Source organism: Stenella coeruleoalba, assembly GCF_951394435.1.
Source record: "Stenella coeruleoalba genome assembly, chromosome: 1".
Lineage (NCBI taxonomy): Eukaryota > Metazoa > Chordata > Mammalia > Artiodactyla > Delphinidae > Stenella > Stenella coeruleoalba.
In genome coordinates this window covers 162,941,884-162,959,623 of record NC_137169.1, presented here as the reverse complement: position 1 = coordinate 162,959,623, position 17,740 = coordinate 162,941,884, and the positions used below count along the sequence as shown (strand labels likewise).

Sequence of the window (17,740 nt, the reverse complement as noted above, 5' to 3'; positions counted from 1 at the left end):
ATAAGTGGTATAAAATAATATTTGTCTTTCTCTGTCTGACTTATTTCACTTAATATGATATTCTTTAGGTCCATCCATGTTGATGCAAATGGCAACATTTCATCCATTTTTATGGCTGAGTATATATATATATATATATACCACATCTTCTTAAACCAATCATCTGTTGATGGGCATTTGGGTTGTTTCCATGTCTTGGCTATTGTAAATAGTACTACTATGAACTTTGGGTTTCATGTATCTTTTTGAATTAGATTTTTCATCCTAAAGACCTGATTTTAACTTAACAACCTTTCAAAAGATCGTATCTCCAAATACAGTTACATTCTGAAGTACGAGTACCACAGATTTGAACATATGAGTTTGAGGAGGACAAAATTCAGCTCAACTCAGTAGCTATTTTTTGAGATATAATTGACATACCACAAAATTTATCATTTTAAAGTCTACAATTCATAAAGTTGTGCAACCACTATCACTATCTAATTCTAGAACATTTTCTACACCCCAGAAAGAAACCCCCTACCCTTTAGCAGTTACTCTGCATTCCCTCTCTCTCCTATCCCCTGGCAAATACCAGTTTACTTTTTGTCTCTATAGAGTTGACATTTCATATAAATTAAATTATACAGGATGTAGTCTTTTGTGTCTGGCTTCTTCTCCTTAGCATATTGTTGTCAAGGTTCATCCACACTGTAACATGTGTCAGTACTTCATTCCTCTTTATGGCTGAATAGTATGCCATTTATGGATAGACCACATTTTGCTTATCCATTCATCATTTGAGTTGTTTTCACTTTGGGGTTATTATGAATAATGTTGCTATGCACATTCATGTGCATGTGTTTGTAGGAAGATATGCTTTCAATTCTCTTGCATATATGGTTGAAAATTAACTGCTGGATCATATAGGGGCTCTAACTTTTTGAGAAACTGTCAAACTTTTTCCAAACAACTACAGCATTTTACATTCCTACCAACAATGTATGAGTGTTCCAATTTCTCCACATCTTCCCAACATTTGTTATTTTCTACTAAAAAAATTACAGTCATCTCAGTGGGTGGGAAGCAGTATGCCACTGCAGTTCTGATTTGCGTTTCTCTGAGACTAATGATGCTGAATATCTTTTCATGTGCCTACTGGCAACTTGTACACCTTCTTTGGAGAACCTTAATGATATCTTTAAATAAACAGAAATGTTTGTTTTAATATTAGGCAGTTTATAAATTTTTTCATAATGCCTTTTATGTTGTTGTGTATAAGGTTATCTTCCTACTTCAAGATCATGAAGATATACTTTTACATGTGTTATTTATTTATTTTTTTACTTTTCACATGTAGATCTATAATCCACTTTGGATTTCTTTTTGGTAAATGTAAGGTGAGGGTCAAAATACAATATTTCCATGTAGTTCTACGATTAACGTAGGAAATATTCATTGAAAAGACATCACTTCCCACCACACTGAAGAGTCAGATTTTGCACAATTAAGGTAAATATACTACTGTAAATATAAATTTTATAAATATATATGTATGTATATTTTTTTTCTGGATATAGTCAGCTTGATTCTATTTGCACCAACACCCACTGTCTTAATTAATACACCTTTATAATCCATCTTTCTTGAAGTCTCTAATAATATTAGTTCTCCAGCTTTGTTCTGCTTCAAGATTATCTTGGCTATTCTTGGCCCTTTTCATGGCCCTGGGGTCTCGTGATAAACCCAGAAAATGAACAGATCACTTGTTTTTGTACTTGGCCCCATAGAAAAAATTCCAGTCAGCAGAGAGTTTTAAAAATTGATCTTTTGTACTAAATCTTAGCTCATGGAATTTAAACATCCTTTTATGAAATGATTTTTGAACACTTACTGTGAACAAAGCCCACAAATGAAATGGTAAGTACAATATATGACAGAGGTTAGTTCTACCTTCAGTGGGTAGTGGTCAGAGATACTCAATAGAATCAAAGGGCTATAAATGATGCAATATAAAAATAATAGTATGTTGATAGAGGTTGACAGGTGGAAAGGACAGTGAAGTTGAACATAAACTTAGAAGCACACATTTCTTCATTTTACATGGTAGTACATATAAGTGTTAGAAACTCAAGAGAAAAGACTAAGGTCGATAAATCAGTAAGGAAGGGATTACAGAAATCTTCTCAGATGGCATTGAACATCTCCTAAGAAAAGACCGATAGATATATGTCCCATTTAAAAATAAAACAAATATACAAATAGTTAAACCTTCTTGCTGCCCACCATGCTACAAAGAAGTTCACCAGTAGAGACGCCTCACACAACATGCAGAGATATCAATCAATATTTAAGGGTCCCACTCTTTTGTATGAATAGAGAGAAAGGAATGTCCCCCAAACTCCACCTATAATTAGTATTTTCAGAGACAGAAAAAATGATATTGAATCTATGATGAAAGAACAGAATAATACATTAAAAGAACATGTAGAGAACAAGAGCAAGTTACTGGAAATTAAAATGTGATAGATTTTAGTCTTCAATAAAAATCTTAAAATACAAAGTCAGGAAAATCTTCCCAAAAGTAGGCTGCAAAAAACAAGATATGGGAAGTAGGACAGAAAAAAAAAAAGTTAAAACAATATTTTACTAAAGGGAGTTCTGAGGTGGGTGGGGTGGAGGGATAAGACAAAATAAAATGAAAACAGAAAATAACAGAAAAAAATTCTAAAATTTTTCCCTGACCTAAAGGTTATGTGTTTACAGGTCAAAAATTCCCAACAAGTACCCAAGTTACTGTATGAAAAACATATTACAGCAAGGCCACAGGGATAAAGAGAAGATACTAATATCTCCCAGAGATAGAGAGAGAGAGAGAAGATAAAAATCAACACTGTAACAAGAACTGGAATACCGTGGATTCTTCCATAGCAGAAATGGAAGGCACATGGCAATGGAAAAATGCCTTCAAAATTCTGAGAACACAAACTTCTACATGCAAACAATCTATCAATTAACTATGAGAGTAGAAAAAGAAAGTTAAACATGTAAGGACTCAAAAATTTACTTCCCAGTCACCTTCTGAAGGATCTGTTCCAACAAAAATGAGGAAATACACCAGAACAAAGACTTGGAATCAAAGTAATAAAGAGAACAGCAAAGAGAAGACCTAAGATTTAAAAGTAAACCATTTATTTCAGAATCACTGAAAAGAGAGCCTGGGAAGAAAATATCCAGGAGTGATGGTGGAGAAGCATGTGGAATTAAAACAGCATCTGACATGTCTGAGCATTAGGAAATAGATTGCTAGACTATGACAGATCTTTCGGAGCATGTAGCAAGAATCAGCAATAGAAACATAGAAAACTAAACAAGAAAACAAGATAAATTATTAATGCCTTAAAAATTAAAGAGCTATAAAGCAATATATTCACAGATCACTGTTAAGCTTACCTTGGCTTAGCAAAGATCAAGATTTGCTTAATCAGTCAATACATAATGTTTAAAAATAATAAACATAAGTATAATAAGAATATTATTTGGAAATATGTGGATAAACATCGTAACACAGAGCTAAAGGAGTTGAAAATGGTTGTTTTGGGGGAAAGAGACCAAAGGGTGGAATTGAGTGGATCAGAATCTTAGGGTTTTCATTAAAAGGTTTTTTTTGGATTATTTGACTTTTTAATTATTTGCTTGTAATACTTTAATAAAATATTAAATTATTAAAAATAAAGTTGCGTAAATAATAGAGGTTTAAGTACATTATTTAAATCCTTAAAGATAAGTAATAGCTGAAAATATATAAAATTAAATGAGACTGACCAATGGAGAGAGAGAAGAGAGGGAAAGTCGACGCTAGATTGATCAATTTTGTAGCAGGAAATCAAAATATATGTTTAGAGATAAAAAGTCGTGTGATATGAGTTCATATCACATGAGGCAGAAGAGGGAAGAATCTTTTATTTTTTGTAAATCCCTTTGTAAGGTTTGAATTCTTGTTTTCCTGCACATATATTACTTCTATAATTATAATTTTGTGTAATTAATTTAGAATTAACACATGAAAAGATTGTGGCATAATTCACATCAGTGTGGAAAGGTCTCCATACTGCCCTGGATGGAGACTTGCAGGGGAGGAAATATGAGACTCAGGTTTCAGAGATGCCTCTGAATCTTCTCTACAGCTTGGCGCCCAGACCTGGAATGGATAGTCCTTTGTTTATCTGAGTACATTCATGGATTTTTGGATATGAAATCCCTGAAACTAGGGAAAGACAGATTGCTAAAATGCTTTCCCTAATAAAGTAAAAAGAAATGGGTTTCCGAGGCAGTGATAGCAAGAACAGATGAAGTGTGATAAGGAGTGATTGGAGGAGGGAAAGCATCAGACCAGAAAATTCTGGAGGCTGGCAGGGTCATGCTGAGAAAGTCAGCTAGAAGAGGTTCCTGGTGGCAGGGAAAGGCAATGGTCTTTTAAGATCACAGTTATGTAACATTCGATGTGAAAGTCCAGTCTTGTGCAGCCAGCCAGACATCCCTCTGTTAACTCAAGAGCGTTAGTAAAAGTCTGCTATGCAACTTTCTTATGTGACTGCTATTTTGAAGAAATCAAAGAAAAGAGGTGATGTTCTCTATAATTGATCAAGATGCAGTGAAGAACCAGAGGCCAGCCATAGTAGCTAAGTAAGCATGAGTGAGAATGACATTTGGGGAGGCAAAAAAACGGAAGAAGAGGTGACCATAAGAAATTATAAGGCTCCCCAGAATATCCAGAGATACAAGAATAACACGTGTGGGATAAGCATTGAAAGCTCTACCCAGGCCCTCAGACCTTTGTACCATTTCTGTGCTCTACTCTGCAGGCTTCTGTGTACTCTGGTTTCTTAGGGTTATACTTCCACTCTTTTGGGAGGACTCCCCTCAGGCTGCAAGTCAGCTTTGTAGTCACACAGAAAGAGTTGGATGCCCTGGGGGCTCATGTGCCCACAGAGTGTCCCTTTACCAATAACTGACTGGTACAGCAGAATGAAAGCCCAGTTCCTTTACCTGGAATTGGGACAAAATGTACACAAAGTTATAGTCCAGGGTTCCCTTCTGGGTCAAGGTTAAGCCACCCTCCTTCGACTTTGCCTGGTCACCCTACTACGTGCCTTCCCTGTCCCATTCTGCTTACCCTACTCCTTTTCCCATTTCTCCTTTGAGAACTTGGAGAAGTTCCTTAATAAATTACTTTCACACAAATTCTCTTCTCAGGGTCTGCTTCTGAAGAATCTGTCCTAAAAGAGACACTAAAGCTATTTTAGTTGAAGTATTAAAGAAAAGAGTGATCACACTGGATGGGAAGACTTGGACATGCTCAAGAAGAATACTTGGGTTTCACACAGGCTTTCAAAGGCATCCAAGCTGGTTATTATTGGATGGAGTGTATGTCAAGCAAAACCAAATATACCTTAAATATAAAGAGGAACTGAGAAGTTGTTCCAGAGAAAATATTGGTAATCAATAGAAAGAGAAAGGAAAAGACGGAGGAAGACGTAATATTTGACCTGGGCACTGAAGGGTGAGTAGGAAGTGAAGATGTAGTGTAAATACATCTCAGACAAGGCTCCAGTATGAAAATAGAAAAGAGGCATTAATTTGAGAAGCATCAGGAAGTGATTGACATAGGGCCCTAATTTCTCATTCCAAGGGAATCAAAGTGAAAACAAAGACACTGCATTTTTGACAGGTGATTATTTATTTTTGCCATTCCACCAAACCTAAGGAAGCAGAAGCTTAAAATGAGATAGGATATAAACCACCAATAGTTCCACATTAGCAGTGGCGTCAAAAATTTCAAAGATTCTTCTAACACAGGTATTTTTTCAGTAAATAATAGCACTTAAGGACCAGTAGAGTTGCTAATAAGGGAAATGTACCTAATTCTCTGTTTTTAAGGGGAAGAGAGGGGAAATAGATGTACTGATTTTTAACTGGTGCTCCACTTCAAGTCTGTAGCTCCAATCTTTCAATCTCCAGAGACAGTTTATACACCTCCAGGGCCATTTTTACATCCTCTGGATTTGGGAGACACTGCATGAGTTTCCTGCCTGCGAGTACTTGTTCACAGCCCGAGAGAACTTCCTAAAAGAGATAAAAGGATGGTTTGAGAGGCTTCTCTCCAAACTGTGAAGGTATAAGATTACTTCAGGATGCCTATTGATGACAATAAAATTGGAGTATCAAGACCCTCCTTAGGACCGATGCAAGAAATCAGAAGATACTTTGTGCATCTCAGCAAAGTATTTGCCCTAAGATCGAGACCAGCATTGCTCTAAGGCAGCAATGAAACTAAGCAGAGAAGGAACAGCACTGCAGAAGATACCCGGGGAACTTCTTCAGGGTCAGCTGAAAGGATGGATCTGATGTCTATGCAAAAGCATAGCACTTACTGTAATAGAAAATGTAGAGCTGGGAGCCAGGTTGCCTATATCTATGGAACCTTCCTATCTAGGGGCTTGGTCTTTCTTGCTATAAAATAAGAGAATTAGAACTTGCTTTAAGAGCTCAACATGTGCTTTGAGAGTAAAAGTGCTGATTCTGAAATTGATTTAAACAACTCAGAAATGAGTCCCAATAAAAGTCAGATCTCATCAGTGTTGGCTGGAACAGTGCTCTGGAGCAGGTTACAATTTTTACAATGTGATAGAATACCCCGAAGTGTCTGCCACTTACCCACTCACACTTGGGCACTTCTGGGTACCAGGTTCTGTTCTCTGAGCAGATGATACTCGGAGAGCCGACCACACTATAGCCAGAGTCACACTGGACAGTGACAGTTTCAGACTCAACATACTTATACTTGTCCAGAGACAAAGTTCCATCTTTTATCTCTGGTTTCAGACATAGAGCTATAATGGAAACACGATTTTGATCATTTTGTGATTCTCAGAATAAGATTTTACAATAGGAAAGAATACTGGGGGGTGAGAAACACTGATAGTAAATTTTGCCTGCAGTCTGAGAGTTGTTCTTTAACTACGTTTATTGTATTATTATAACAATAAAATTAATAACAACAATATTAATGTTAATGTATAGCTATCACCAACATAAAACACTATTATTATCTACACTTTGCTGGAGAGAAAAATTAGGTAAAGACAATTTATGTGACTTGTCTATGGTTGCGTAGCTTTTAGGTGACATGATTATGATATAAACCTAGGTATTGTGGTCTAAAATCTGAGTTTTAAAAACTACTGTATGTCAAAACCTGACTCTTTTCAGCATCTTAAGTATGTAATTTCTATTCTTATGCCCTTAGTATCTTCCTGTATTAAATGGAGACAATGGTGGGAAATTAGACACTTGAGTTGCTGTTAGCCGTGTGGTAAGAAAAAAAAAAATGCACACCTAATCTTGGTCTCATATCAGGTCAGCTTTTCTATGAGGAGGTGATGACATGCACCAGGTACTAATGGAGATACCAGATACTTCAAGGACGTTTGGGATTTTTCCATGAGTCCTCATTCTAACTTTCACAAGAATTCACTAAAATTTTGCTGAATCCTCACTATTCTCTTAAATTAAAAATTATTATCTCTAACTCTTGAATATTGATAAAGGTAGTACTGTAGAGCAGTGTGAAAACTACGATCCATTTAATGTGGTGCTGGGTTCATTGACTACTCATTGGAGAAAAACAAATTTTGACCGCTACTTTACACTATAAACCCGTAGGAATTCCAAGTGGGCTGGGGATATCAATGGGAAAGGTAAAGCACAAAGCTCTGGAAGATAACATAGAAGAATATTTTTGAGACAAATATTTTTTAATACCACACATATTTTTTAAACAGCACAGTACCACATCCAAGTATTAAATACAGGAAATGAATAAATAAATACATACATACATACATACAAATTTCTAAGTGCTGCCTCTCGCTGGGGAGAAACCATACTGTCAGAACTTGCATGGTAGTCCTACCATCTTAGCAAGGGCCATCAGTAAAGTGGAGTTACCTTTACACTGAGGAGCTAGAGATGACCAATGTGAATTTCTGCAGGTGATTTTTTCTTCTCCAACCAGAATATATCCTTCATCACATTTATACTGCACCACAGTAGTAAAGGAAAAAATTGGACTCACATCTTCATAGGATCCATGGGCAATGCTAGGAAACATGTCGCAGTCTTGAATGGCAAAAGAGAAGGGTCGAAGAGAATGAGCTAGAGTTTAATTAACTATTCAGAGTGATGGACTCTTCCCATTTTATAGAACAAAGTCATTAAATTATACTGCTGAGGTATGTTTCATTTACTTAAAATCACTAGGAATGATTTATTGAGTTCTTAACCACTTGCTAGCCACTGTGTTAATCATCATATATATATTATACCATTTAATCCTCATGCTAACTCTCTGAGGCCGTATGAGCATTAGACCCACATTAGAGAAAAGGAAACACAACCGTATAAGGTCACAGCTAGTAAGTACCAGGAACATGAATCAAATTGAGGATTCATCTCAGGTTTGTGTTAGTACAAAGTCCACTGTCACTTTCTGGAATTCTGCTCTCGGTACTGATCATTGGACTTTCACTTTCTACGGCATCAGTGGATGCTTAAAGGCCATAAAATGAAAGTCTGGGCTGAAGAACAATACTCTCCTGTGACTTGCAAAGTCTAGCAATGCTCCATATTTGATTAAGCAAGTAGCTCAGAAACCAGTTAGAAAACTCTTACCTCCCTCACTTAAAGACAATGTCAGGAATTTAAGACAGGTCAGAAATTTAAATTATTTTAAGAATAATAGTTGGGGAAGTATTTTTATAAAGCTTTCGATATCCTGTGAACACCACCTGTAGTCCCAGGTGAGGCTAATGTGTGAGAGAATTTATGCTTCACATTGAGAGAAGGACCCTCAGGAGATCACTGAGAAAACCTAATGTGGCTCCTTTCAGGCTGGGGGGACGTTAGTCACAGCGAACTAGTGTCCAGCTCCTGTCTGAGAAATCTAAAAGGCAAAGGATGGGCTGTCTAGTGACAGGCACTCTAAGGCTCTAAGGTGAGACTGAAGAACAGATCTCTGCTGCTTTGAGGTTGGCCTGGACTCCTGACATTATCAGAAGCAAGGCTGAGTTAGCACTTCAAGTAGATTAGAAATGGGCTGCATGAGAAAGACAGTCATGGTGGAATTGTCCTCAGGCCAGTCCAAAAGGGTCTCCTGAGGAGGGAGGAAGCCCTCTGTAAAAACAAAATAACTCTAGAAGTCACCAGATGATACCTAGGAGATAGGAAATAGGAAATGAACAACCAGAATCAGAGGTGGATCCCTGGATCAGCCAGACTCTGAACTGCAAATTGCACTTAGAAGATCCTCAGTGATGATGAAGGACCAATTAAAAAAAAAAAAAACTCACAAGAGAGAATAAGCTTTAAATACCCATGAGGCCAAGAGCCAGCTCAGGTTCTTGTTTCCCTTACCTGTGCTCCTCCCAAAACTTCAACTCTGGAGGGTTCAGAAAGCATAGTAACGGTAACTCCAAGTAAGTTCTGTTTTAGTTGTGAGGAAAATAAATTCATCTGTGTATAAATCAACAGCTTCCATACAGCCTTTCTTAAACCTCAGATTAAGCACCTCCATAAAAATATAAAAATGGCTCTTAGTTTTTATAAGTAAGCACATATATGCAGTTCTGTACTGGGCTTTTCTTGCAGTGTACTTTAAAACATAAGATTTAACCATACAAATAGTTCTACCACAACACTAGTCACACTTGTGCCAGAGGATTAGAACAGGAAATTAGTTCTGTAGGAGAAGGTGGTGACAGAACTGGGCACCAGAGTATCCAGGGAAGGCATCCAGGAATAAGTTGGAGATACCTTGAAGGACGGATAGAAGGTAAGTAGTTGACAAGATGTGAGAGGCAGATGGATATTGAGGCAATGGCGAAGTCTCTGGCCTCAGAAGGTCATTACTGTGAGAGAGGGGAGGCAGAATCAGAAAGGGAGATTTACATCAGAGTTGGCAGACATTAAATGCCATTTCAGAGAGTCAGGGTCATGGGTAATGGGAAGATTTGAGGGAACAGAAGAGAAAGGAAAAGGGAAACAGAAACATGAAAAAATAATTGAAAGACTTGTTGACAAATTTGATAAGGCTTTCCTCTACTACCTCAGTCTCTAGAAGAGGGGAACTTAGAGATGAAGTTGGAGGACTGAAAACCCCCAAGCATAAAGTTCTTTATCCTGTACTGATACTATAACCTAAATTAATACTGTCCCTCAATAATGTTCATGCATCTGATATGAAAAATCATCTTTCAAATATAGATATTCCTTAATTAACCCATGCTTTCCCCCTTACCAGTCTCAGTGAGGAAGAAAACATGGCTTCCACATTTCTAAATCAGTAAGCTAGCTCACATAAGAGCATTCAGCCATTATTTTCAGCTCAGAATATTCCCTCTAAGCTATCCCAAATCTCCCATTTTTATGCCATGACAGCTGTTTCAGGGAACAAATTCATAAATATTTTAAATTTATTATGAAAATTAATTCTCCTAGATAAAATGTTAGCTAACAAAAGAGTAAAACATCACTTTGCTTAGAGGACATTTCCATCTAAATTCTGTAAAAATAAATTAATTTTCATAGTGACGGGTCTTCAGTTCTGGTAAGTTCTCTCAAATGCTTTGGCTTCTCATTCATTGCTAAAGATTTTCTTACATTTCAATAACCATGCCTTACTTTTATATAATGGTTTAGAATTCATGAAGTACTCTATATTTTTACTCTAGAAAATTTACTCCGTATTTGTAATAACAGAAAATATTTTTGTTTATGGATGGAATTTTTAAAAATTAAGCAATAACTAAGATTGTAGATGGTATAATTAACCTATTTGGAAAGTAATCTGTATTAAGCATTTTAGAGCATTTAAATTCAAGAAATTGATTTAAAAATTAAAGATTATTCCTTGCTAAAGCAGCCTCACAAGAATTTTTGCATTTCAACACTTTGTTATTCTAGACACTATAAAATCCTCTATCTGAATTGGAACAACTTCTTTTATACTTAAATTTTATTTCTTATTAATATAGTTCATTGCACTCTTTCAAAAAGATTATGATATACCATCATTTCACTGAATTTGTTTTGTTTTTCTTTTTGTTTTTTTACATCTTTATTGGAGTATAATTGCTTTACAATGGTGAGTTAGTTTCTGCTTTATAACAAAGTGAATCAGCTATACATATACATAATCCCCATATCTCCTCCCTCTTGCGTCTCCCTCCCACCCTCCCTATCCCATCCCTCTAGGTGGTCACAAAGCACCGAGCTGATCTCCCTGCATTTCACTGTATTTGATTAATTCTTAATTGGGTATTTTTCTACATATGTTAGAGAAAATACCCCCTTTTCCCATAACCTCTGTACTCACCACACAAGCAGGAAGGGCACAGCAATAGCACCAAGACCCCAAAAAAATGCAGTGCTGGGAAAATGCAAGACAAATTGGTGGCCATGGCACAGTCTCAGAGGGGCCACAGTGGCGCTCAGCTGTTCTCAGACACCTTGGATCAAGATGAGGAAAAGTAAGCAACAGTTGAAATGGTGCCTAAGCAAAGAAAAGCAGCCTTGACAAAGCCCAGCTATGTGTCAGTAAAGGGGAGGGATTAGGGGAGTGACTAGAAGGCCAGGTGCTTGGCATAGCTCTGACAGGGACAAGCTCAGAAGGCTCCTTCTTGGGCAGAAGCATCTGGAGGCCTCAGGAATTCTGTATGTATTTACTATTGTAACCCCAAGACTTTCTTGCAGTTCAGATACAGAACATGATGAATTCCTTTCTGGATTTATATACATGATGTTCTCTGAGTAAACAAGAACACATGGTGCAAGGACTTCAGCTCATGATGCACAGTGTCTGATGCACAGTTGTCTCCTCAGGAGGTAGAAGCCATAGCATGAGGGAAGATAAGACGTCTGAGAAGCAGTCCCTGTCCAGGGAGTGCTTTCTTTAATCAGGGGTATGAATTGCTCACAGATAAATAGGTTTTTTAAAAGTCTAGAAAATTGTGTTTCTCCCTAGATAGCCCACAGTCTAGCCAGAACAGAGTAAAATGTCTCTCAGTGTGAAAATACTAAAGATCTTGCCCAGACAATAATTATTCTCACAATACTTCAGTAGGAAGTTCTTTTCCCTATTTCCTGGGTCTTCTAATGCACATAAAAAAGCAAATAATTCACTCTAGGAAGATATTCTAGTGTAGAAACTATTTTAGCCTGTGTTTGTAGCACAGAAAAAGCATGCACAGAAAGTTAAATTGTTGAGGATGATGAGTTAAGAAGAAAGGAAGATTTATTATGACTCTCAGAATATCTGAATGATGCTGGATTTGAGTGAAGCCCAAAATTTTGTCTCTAAGCATGAAAAGACAAGTGGATGGAAGGCACATATGTTATTTTTCATGGATTATTAACCATCAAGACTAAGATTTCTCTTAACCATCTGGGACTGCCTGTCTATTCATCCAGATCATTTCCTAAATTTTGTCTCCTTTAGTGGGCCAGAAGAAACTACTAACGTGGATTCTATACTTTGCCCACCAACTGTGGATTACTGTTCCTAGAGGAGATGAAGATAGTTGGCTAAACAAAAGAGAAGACTAAGTTCTGGGAACTGTCCTAATGAGCTTCACTACTCAGCTGACCTGGAGTGACTCTACATATCAATAATAGCCAAAATGCCTACTTATCAAAAATAAATGAGGAGCATTACCAAATATAGCTGAGTGAACACCTTTGGCATACTAAAGAAAACAAAATTAAATTTCAACTTCCTAGATAGAAAGAAAACAATAGGAAACCTACTAAATGGCTGCTGCCTTTAGAAAGAGGAGCCACAATAAAGCAATTTAATGATTAACCAGAAAGTTTTGCTGAGATGCTTTTAATCTTTAAGCACGTCATATACCAGAACTTTACCTAAGTTATCATAACTGATCCTCAGAAAAACCTGTGACCTGGTTCTTACCTTCCTCTTTGCATAGATGAGGAAACAGGTTCAAATAGATTAAGTAAACTGCCCCCAAACATTTCAGATAATGAGCAGCTAAGCCAAATTCTGAACCCAAGACTGCTTATAAATTCAAGATTTTTTCTTTATACCAAAATAATTTCCACTTACTGGCCAATAATGGTTTTCCTTCAGAACACTGAACCAACCATTTGGGAGTAAATCAGCATTGTTGGCCTTTACTCAATAGTAGTCTTACCCTCCAGTTGCTGCTGGTGCTGCAGTTAATGGCTTGGACCTGTGACCTCCTCCAGAGAATGTGCTGGGATGGCAAGAAACACCCCATCCTGATGTATCTAGGAAGTTATACCCTGTCCCCCAGGAGCAACGAATGCCGACTGATATTGGAATACAAAAGCTATGACTCCTTGCCTCAAGGCTGGACAAAGCTGTGGTGCAATCTACTCTCTAGAGCCACCATGGATCAGGTGATTCTCCACTTAACCTGAGAACAGTCCTTGATCAGCTCCTTTCTCTCCGTATCCTGCTGCTTTATTCCCCTAGAGTTGTTTTTTCTTTTTGTTTTTGCTGAAGATCACAGCATCAAAAATTCACATGCATCTGAATGCCTTCTGAAGAAGCTGAATGAAGACAGTTTGTACCACTAATGCATCTAGGAAGCAAACTCTAAGAATGGGATTCTAGAATTGGATCATTCTTCAGCCAACTGACCATCAAGACTCCATCTCTGGTGATTCATGAAATATTGATAGTCCTGGCTTGCTGTATCCTTGCAACAAAAAACATTTTTACCTGGTAAACTCTCATGGCATGTAGATGGAAGGAGATGCATTGGCTGTGCAATATCTCTGACATTTGAGAAGTGTAATAAAAATAGCAATTATTAGGATTTTGCAAGGGACAGTTGAGTACCATTGATACAGGCCTGAAAGTGAGAGCTCAACACAATCAATCACAATTCAAATCCAAGTGTGAAAGCTACTAGTTACTATTTAAAGAAACCGTTATCTCAGGTAGCTGGGAGGCTAATCATGCTAAGGACCAGGTTCAGGGTATAATCATAAAGGAATACTAGAACTTCAATAAAAGGTGAATTCTTAGCCCTGGCAAGCCTCCTACTCAGACTCAGGACCCTTTTGGAAGGAATGGTGTCTTTAGATTTTCAATGAGGATATCTGGGTAGTTGCACTACAGAACCATGAACGCCAGATTCCCCTAAACCCAAAAAGCCTATATAATTGGTCCAGTATCCCTTGTTATAAGATAGTGCCCCTGTTGCTTGAAGACTATGCAGAGGAATCAAATGTGACAGATATCTTATAAGGCCATAATTGCCCTTCTCAAGATTTACCCCCCACCTCCCCTCCAGGCATCAGACCAATAGCTGGAATCAAATCTCAGCATGAACTGACTAAAGGCATGCCACGCCTGCTGAGGGAAGAGAGAAATCATATGCAGGATCTATGGGACCTAGTTAGCATGAGTTTGGAGATAGGAGAGCATGTCTAGGAGGGGATCCCAAAGCAGGATAAGGGAGAGTTTGTCAGGATAGGGGATATTCTCCCTTAACACAAGATTTAACACCCTGGCAAGTGCCCTGAGTGTCAGTTCTTACATGTTTCTGGATGATTTGGGAAGGTTAGTAAAAGTGATAGTCAATATTAAATGTGTAGAGATGTCAGAACAGCCATGGCAGGCTAAGTAGGAAGTGATCAAAGGCTCAGAGAAGTAGACGTGTTAGAATGATCTAATTTATAAAACCAGAAGACCAACCTGCTATCTTCTTCATGGGAGCCCTGAGGACAATAAGCAATGTACTAGTGACAAGGACCAAAATTATACAGTAACTTAGTTGTGGCTTGCTCTCTGAAGGCTGCATCTTATGGTAGGAGATGCTGTGGTTGTTTAGCAGCACTGGGGAATATAGAATCCCAGGATAGCAGGGCTAAGTGGAAGAACTTAACCTTCAAAAGCAGGTTAGGTGAAAAATACTGGAGGGCTAGAACCAGGGAGATGCAAGAGATGTGCCTAGGATGCAAAATTAAATAAGAACTTATTCTCAGGTTGTGGAAACGCTGACCCTGAAAATGAGAGTCTCCTTAAGAGTGAGGCATGTAGGGCAGTAAGGTTGGAATGCAGCCAAGGGAAGAGGATATCCTGACCTGTAGAATCTGTGAAGAGGGTTAATAGATATGATGTTCCTTAGGGTAAGGATCAGCCAACATGGGAATTTCTTGAAATATAATTAAAAGAGGTCAAAAATGAATAATACAAAGACCAAGGTCAACTACTTCCATTGAATGTCATGATCTTTTACTCAGTTACTTTCCACTCTCCCCGCTTGGTAATTTTCTCACCAGTTCTCAGACTGAAAGTGAGGACAGATTCCTATGAGGAAGGACTGTGCAACACCATGACAAGTATATATATTGTATACTTCTCCAGTCCTTACCCCAAAGGAATCTTCAATAATTTACTTAAGTCATTGTGCACTAGAATCTTTAGAGACTTGTTGTATCTGAACTATCTCTGGTACCTGGGAACATAAAGTGTCACCATGACCCCATTAAAATAGATGCTATAGGGGCCAGGCAATAAAGGATTCCTAGTTCATGTCAATCTCACAGTGATCTATTGAGTTTTTGGACCCACCTGGTGGTCATTTCTGTGGTCCTCAAGTGTATAGCAGTTCATAGGACCCTCACATTAGTACTCTGATCTTTGGAATGAAAGCTATCAAGGTAAGGAAACCTATGTTTTAAAAAAAAACTATAAATATTATCATTTACTGCTAAAACACTGAATGCTTTTCCCTTAAGATTAGAAGTGGAGGCAAGGATATTGACTCTCATCAGTCCTATTCAGCAAAATATTGGAGGACCTAGCTAGTGCAATAAGGAAAGAAAAAAGAATAAAAACATACAGTTTGGAGCTTCCCTGGTGGCGCAGTGGTTGAGAGTCCGCCTGCCGATGCAGGGGACACGGGTTCGTGCCCTGGTCTGGGAAGATTCCACATGCCACGGAGCAGCTGGGCCCGTGAGCCATGGCCGCTGAGTCTGTGCATCCGGAGCCTGTGCTCCGCAACGGGAGAGGCCACAACAGTGAGAGGAACGTGTACCGCAAAAAAAAAAAAAAAAAAAAAGAAATCATAAACATCAGATCAGAAATAAATGAAAAAGAAATGAAGGAAATGATAACAAAGATAAATAAAACTAAAAGCTGCTTCTTTGAGAAGATAAATAAAATTGATAAACAATTACCAGACTCATCAAGGAAAAAAAAGAGAGAAGATTCAAATCAACAGAATTAGAAATGAAAAAGGAGAAGTAACTGGCACCACAGAAATACAAAGTATCATGAGAGATTACTACAAGTAACTATATGGCAATAAAATGGACAACCTGGAGGAAATGGACAAATTCTTAGAAAAGTACAACCTTCTGAGACTGAATGAGGAAGAAAGAGAAAATATAAACAGACAATCACAAGCACTGAAATTGAAACTGTGATTTAAAATCTTCCAACAAACAAAAGCCCAGGACCAGATGTCTTCACAGGCAAATTCTATCAAACATTTAGAGAAGAGCTAAGCACCTATCCTTCTCAAATTCTTCCATAATATAGCAGAGGGAGGAACACTCCCAAACTCATTCTATGAGGCCACCATCACCCTGATAAAAAAACCAGACAAAGATGTCACAAGAAAAAACTACAGGCCAATATCACTAATGAACGTAGATGCAAAACTCCTCAACCAAATACTAGCAAAGAGAATCCAACAGCACATTAAAAGGATCATACACCATGATCAAGTGGAGTTTATCCCAGGAATGCAAGGATTCGTCAATATACACAAATCAATCAATGTGATACACCATATTAACAAACTGAAGAAGAAAAACCATTTGATCATCTCAGTAGATGCAGAAAAAGCTTTCAACAAATTTCAACATCGATTTATGATAAAAACTCTCCAGAAAGTAGGCATAGACGGAAGTTATGTCAACATAATAAAGGCCATATATGACAAACCCACAACCAACATCGTTCTCAATAGTGAAAAACTGAAACCATTTCCACTAAGATCAGGAACAAGACAAGGTAGCCCACTCTCACCACCATTAGTCAACATAATTTTGGAAGTTTTAGCCACAGCAATCAGAGATGAAAAAGAAATAAAAGGAATCCAAATCAGAAAAGAAGTAAAACAGTTACTGTTTGCAGATGAAATGATACTATACATAGAGAATCCAAAAGATACTACCAGAAAACTGCTGGAGCTAATCAATGAATTTGGTAACATAGCAGGATACAAAATTAATGCACAGAAATCTCTGGCATTCCTATACACTAATGATGAAAAATCTGAAAGAGAAATAAAGGAAACACTCCTATTTACCATTGCAACAAAAAGAATAAAATACCTAGGAATAAACCTACCTAAGGAGACAAAAGACCTATATGCAGAAAACTATAAGACACTGATGAAAGGAATTAAAGATGATACAAGCAGATGGAGAGATATATCATGTTCTTGGATTGGAAGAATCAACTTTGTGAAAATGACTATACTACCCAAAGCAATCTACAGGTTCAATGCAATCCCTATCAAACTACCAATGGCATTTTTCACAGAACTAGAAAAAAAATTTCACAATTTGTATGGAAACACAAAAGACCCTGAATAGCCAAAGCAATCTTGAGAAAGAAAAACGGAGCTGGAGTAAT

At 37.6% G+C, this 17,740-nt stretch overlaps 1 protein-coding gene across 1 annotated transcript; it reads right to left on the bottom strand.

Moving 5' to 3' along the window:
• Window positions 1-5,735: 5,735 nt before the first annotated feature.
• LOC307185805 (C4b-binding protein alpha chain-like) lies at window positions 5,736-16,286 on the bottom strand. The gene is made up of 4 exons (XM_079920338.1): window positions 15,936-16,286; window positions 7,993-8,163; window positions 6,700-6,875; window positions 5,736-6,108 (listed from the first exon to the last, which is right to left on the bottom strand). The coding sequence occupies exons 2-4, from the start codon at window positions 8,153-8,155 to the stop codon at window positions 5,971-5,973; spliced, it is 477 nt and encodes a 158-aa protein (XP_079776464.1). The 5' UTR covers window positions 8,156-8,163; window positions 15,936-16,286; the 3' UTR covers window positions 5,736-5,970.
• Window positions 16,287-17,740: the final 1,454 nt, after the last annotated feature.

What these genes read in the sequence shown, in the direction of transcription:
- LOC307185805 (XM_079920338.1), bottom strand. Translation starts at nt 8,155, where the DNA reads ATGTTTCCTAGCATTGCCCATGGATCCTATGAAGATGTGAGTCCAATT. An exon ending in TCTAGCTCCTCAGTGTAAAG is followed by an intron (nt 6,876 to 7,992) that starts GTAACTCCACTT and finishes TTTCCATTATAG; the next exon opens with CTCTATGTCTGAAACCAGAG. An exon ending in AAGTGCCCAAGTGTGAGTGG is followed by an intron (nt 6,109 to 6,699) that starts GTAAGTGGCAGA and finishes TATCTCTTTTAG; the next exon opens with GAAGTTCTCTCGGGCTGTGA.